Source organism: Nicotiana sylvestris, chromosome 2 (assembly GCF_000393655.2).
Source record: "Nicotiana sylvestris chromosome 2, ASM39365v2, whole genome shotgun sequence".
Lineage (NCBI taxonomy): Eukaryota > Viridiplantae > Streptophyta > Magnoliopsida > Solanales > Solanaceae > Nicotiana > Nicotiana sylvestris.
In genome coordinates, this window is record NC_091058.1 from 41,256,286 (window position 1) to 41,261,601 (window position 5,316).

Genomic DNA, 5,316 nt, shown 5'->3' on the forward strand with positions numbered 1-5,316 from the left:
GCGGCGAGGCGGCGAAAGATGACATGACCCATTCCACATCAAGCATTCTCGATACCCGTCGAGCCAGGAGAAACGATGTTTAGAGGACGGACAAGACAGACATAATATAAGAGTGCCGGACCAAGTAGATAGCAAAGGTCCCATGACTATATATAGTAAGGAAAAACCTTCGGTTAAGAAGAGGCTGGGGCTTCTCCCTCTCTCATTACATCCCTCCTCTACAATCCTCCCAAAAACAAAAGGAAGAATTTAGCAATCTTCAAAGGAAGATATGTAAACAACCTCCCTCATTGATTAATGAGAGGCACAACGAAAGTTTCAATAAGATCGATTGTATCTATTTCATCTCATATACTATTTATTCTGTTAGCTCATTGATCTGGAATTTATTATGTTTAACTAAGATTTGCCCCTTCAGTTTTTTTGATTGATTTGTCCAAAAAAGGTTCCGATATCTTTTGAGTCAAACAACCCCTAATTATGATACATTTAATATTTTGAAACAACTACTCGATGTCACGTTTCAAATCACATAAGCATCCTTGAGTTGAGCCGAAGGAAGAGAATAGACTTCTTAGCACAAATGGAACGAATCAATAGATTATTGTTATTTGGTTAAGATCACTCCTTTTTTGTTTGAAGGACAAATATTTTCATATGATACAAAAATTCTTGCAGAACATTGCACAAGTAGTGCAAGGTGAGACTTAATAAAATGCTTAAAAGATCATTCTTAGTAAGGCAAACTCTTAGAACTTGAGCTAACAACTAGGGACTTAAGCCTTGAACAATCACTACCACCATTGGCTCTACTAGTAATTGTTTCCATATTTTTATGAAGGCTTTGTTTCACAATTTTCTTCATCAGTTTCTTGCTTTCATCAACGGCTCTTGGACTCACTGGTGGTGAATCAATTGCTATCCTTCCTGCTTGTGGCCCAGAGTGAGGTCCCATTTTGCTCTGCCTTTCATCCTTAAACCATTGTAATAATTTCAATGCTCTTTTTTGAGCCAAAGGACTACTCAACAATGCCACTTCAAGTAGAACTGGAACAATACCAGCCTTAGCCATTTTCTCCCTTTGAATAGAACTCTGGTGAGCCAAAATCATCAAAATATAGACCGATAATTCTTGACATTTTGGCTTCTCTTCCCATGTCATTATTTCGATTAAGCTCTCGGGCACCATAGGATTTTCTTCCATTGCCTTCTTCCCCATTAAGGTAACTACTAGATTTCCCAATGTGGCTAATGCTTTCTCTGATACTTCCTTCAATGAAGACAATCTAAAGAGAGTAGTCATTGTTCCATTAGTTGCCAAAATGGCAGCATTTTCCAGCACTGAGGATAAATTGTACAATGTTCCTAGACATGTACTTTTTGTTTCAACACTTGAGTTGGATGAATCAAGAATGCTGACTACAAATGGAATAATTCTTGAGGAATCCATACTGAATTGGGTGTTGGCTAGGGATGATATAGACAAGATCAATTCTGCAAATTCTTGCCTTGTGTTTCCATCTAAATTGTCTGGTTTTTGGGGTAATCTTGATAAGATTCCTGCTTCTACCATCAGAGCCTTGTTCCTGAAAATGGGAACCAAGAAAAAAGAACAATGTTAAACAAATGAATTACTCCAATGATATGGCCAAAAAGAATATTAGAATAACCAAGCATTAGGGACCCAATTTTATGACTTTCATTAGTTATATTTATTGGTCAGCAACTTGGAAAATGATATAGAAAAATGGGTAGGAAGTTGGGGGATTGCCCAATCAAGTAGGGGTCCCCAAATAAATAACAATAGAAATTAAAAACATTATTGACAGTGAGAAGTCAATAAGATTCTGCAAACCAGATCAGTGCAAGAACTGAAGGTCAACAAAGTCGATTTTACCATATTTCTTAATTGTTTTCATATAATTAATACGTGAACCACTCCACTTTGATCACTTCGGCCACAAATATTAATAAAGACAAGTAAGAATAACATGTAAAATGAACAACCCGCTAGTTATTCCACCATGGTTGTACTAGACAGTGAACGCATTTTATGGCAACAATTTTAACTACAATAACAATAATTTCTATATCATTATATTTTTTTTACTCTCATAAGAGAAAAATGACGTCTTTTTTCATGAAATTAATCCAAATACATAGATAAAAATAGGACTAAAATAAAAGATTGGGTGAAACGTATCAATTATTTTGTCCTTCAAGAGATATTTATCGAAACTGAAATGTTAAAAGATCAGGTGAAAGCTGTACGCTATCATCATAGAGTCGATTCAACCCTCTTCATAATTACCAAAACAATGTGGTCATACCACATACTTGTATTGTAGGACCAATCGAGGCTTAGAAAAAGGCCTAAGTCCTTTTCGGATAAAATGTTATGGGCTAGAAGGTCAAGTTGACTCAACTAACCTATATTTGCCATTTTAAGGCTTCGAAAATGCTATGGCAAGAAAGTCAAGTTGATAAAATCCATTTGCTACTTGCTTTCTTAGTCATTATTTAAAGGCTTTCAAATGAAGAAGAGATTTAAGACTATTTTCGAAATATCATATGGTTAAAAACAGACCACAACAAAAGTCTATGTAAAAAAGTTCTTACCAATCGCTTAACCAAAAAGTACAAAGAGAAAAGTACGAGGAAATTAAAGAATAAACTAGTAGATGCAATAGAATATTAGAGTTTTTCTTTTTGCATAGCTGCAGTTTTTTATTCCGTTATTAAAATTGGACGTTTAAATAGTATAGAATTCAGGGTGACGAAGTACTTTTCTTTTTAGTTTGTTCCAAAATAGATGACGCATTTCTAAGTTTGGAAATAATTTAACTTTAAACTCTTCATTTTAATTCTTTTATCATTAATGAGAAGTTTTTATAGCCACACAAATGACATTAGCCTACAAAGCTTTTACTCTTTAAGTTTTTAAGACCACAAGTTTTAAAAGTCCTATTTTCTCTTAAACTCCGTGTCGAGTCAAACTACATCATCTAAATTGAAATAGAGAGTAATATTTTTTATTTTGGTCATACACATCCTCGAAAAACAAAGATGTAATTGGAACATATTTGAATTTTATTGGGATAAAAATCACTAGGGATATTTTATTTTTATGGCTATCTATGATGGGAGGTACAAAGTCATGAACTTCTTGGGCACTTTAAGAGCCAAGAGACGGGGTATTATTCTCTAAACCAGACCTCACGTGCCATACAGTGTGTTAAAGTCAAATATTGGCCACTGAAAGTGGTCAGTGGGCTCCACGTATTCGTACATTTCCCTTTATGTAGTTAGTTACACATCTAATAATCAGTCGCCACGTCATACCACCGCACTAAAACCCACTAGCTTAATAGGATGAAATTTGTACTACGGAACCCCTTGTATTATATTGCTATTAAAATAAGATCACTATCAAAATCTCAGCTCAATAAAAAATCATATTATATTCTACATGTTAGCTAAATTTTTCTAGGACGGTAATTGTCGAGTTTTTTGCATGCATCTTGACTAGATTACCAAATATAATTCACCTTTAGTTACCTTTATTAGTTTCTAACCTTAATATGCAAGATTATCACTTCAGTTTTTAAACCATTAAGCCAATCACCTTGACATCTAACGTTTATAGGATATTAATAAAAACTATAAATTCATTCTTCTATTTTGGCAATAATAGATGTTCTTTACTGAAAGAAATCACGAAACAGAAAATTAACATGCCATTTGCTTTTCCAAAATGGATAATGCGATTTAATTAAATTTTAAAATCAGTTCTCCAGTTCACGAATATGGGATAAAATTTGAACTTCACCTTTACAAATTTCTTACTTAATGTGATGAAAAAATCTCACATTATTATAAAATTACAAATTGTTATAAATTCATGATTCTTGTTCTTATCGTTTTTACGATAAACACATATATTAGTGCAGCGTCAAACTTAGCACTTAAACTTGATCGTAACTATTAGCCGAGGAGAAAACCAAGCATGAAGAAGAAAGTGGATTAATTGATAAAATAAAATAAAAAAGGATTTTACTTAAACGAGTGATTAATATTTATGATTTATAAAATTATAAGTAAATGAACTTACGTGAAAGAGCCATTGGCAAGCTCAACTAATGCTTGAACAGCCAATCTCTGCCGCCGCAGCACCACCTCAGAACCACCAATCATGGCCACAAGCGGCGGAATTACGCCCAGCTCCGCCATCAGTTTCCTCCTCTTTAAGTCTTCTTTAGCCAACTTTTTTATCTCTTTGGCTGCCACCTCTTTTTCTTCCGAACTCCCAAAGTGAAGTTTCTTCACAGATTTTTGCAAAACCATCCATCCATTATCTTTAATATCACTCTCTTTTCCCATTATACCCTTTTCTCCCTTTTCACCTTCTTCAATCACGATCAAAGTATCTGATTTTTCTCTCGGCTGATCAGACGGTTTCAATGGCTTTTTAGATGCTGCCTTGAGCTGAAGGAACCGACGGACTTTTGTGAAAAACCTAAGCTTTATGTAGGTCAAATACCAATTACTAGTTGTTGAAGTATTAGGCATGTTTCGATATATACTACTCGTGAAGAGGACATATATGAAGAAGAACGGTTTTGTAGGGGCCGTGGTGGGGGTAGGGGTAGGGGTAGGGGTGGTTTAATTGAAATTCTAAAAGGTTTTAAATTAAGTGTGTTTATATCTGACTTTTGGTGAAAGAAAGAATTAGTTGGAAAAGAAGCAGACAAAGAGAGAAGAAGACTTTGAGGGCAACAAAACAAGAAGAGCAGAAAGCACATGCAGATTCACGATATGTCAGTTACATCGGAAGGAAGAATTGAAGTTCTCTGATTCTTATAATCAACTGTTACATACACCATATTGAACAAAACATGTTAGGCAGAAATCCACTTTGACCCTTGTGGTTTCATATAATTGTGGAAACCCCCCTCTATTAAAATTCTCCTAACTAGCTTAGCCAACTGCTCCCAAACAAGTCACATTAACATTATATAATAGATAAAAAGTATTTCAAATGTTCAAATTAAAACAAATAGTGACGAATAGTCCTATTTTCTCAATAAGCTTGTGATGATATGCTATAATTGTGTATTTTAGTTGCTTATTACACTCTAATTTACTGTATTTTAATTGAGTTTGAGCTTTAATCGCTAGTGTTTTGCACTAAATATGTGTTTTATGCCTTGTAGGAGTGATTCCGATCTATGTACGCATTATGGAATGAATTCAAGTGATTTAGAGCTTTGAAGTTTGAGTAAAAGCCCAAGACATTCAGTCGGGATCGTGTTCGGA

General features: G+C 34.4%; 1 protein-coding gene across 1 annotated transcript; it reads right to left on the bottom strand.

Moving 5' to 3' along the window:
• Positions 1-579: 579 nt before the first annotated feature.
• Positions 580-4,798, bottom strand: LOC104227707 (U-box domain-containing protein 45). The gene is made up of 2 exons (XM_009780012.2): positions 4,112-4,798; positions 580-1,586 (listed from the first exon to the last, which is right to left on the bottom strand). Exons 1-2 carry the CDS (start codon positions 4,567-4,569, stop codon positions 734-736), a joined length of 1,311 nt encoding a protein of 436 aa, XP_009778314.1. The 5' UTR covers positions 4,570-4,798; the 3' UTR covers positions 580-733.
• Between the last annotated feature and the right edge of the window lie 518 nt (positions 4,799-5,316).

Coding starts and splice junctions, on each gene's coding strand:
- LOC104227707 (XM_009780012.2), bottom strand. CDS start 4,569: ATGCCTAATACTTCAACAACTAGTAATTGGTATTTGACCTACATAAAG. Junction 1,587..4,111: donor CTTGCCAATGGCTCTTTCAC/GTAAGTTCATTT, acceptor TCCCATTTTCAG/GAACAAGGCTCTGATGGTAG.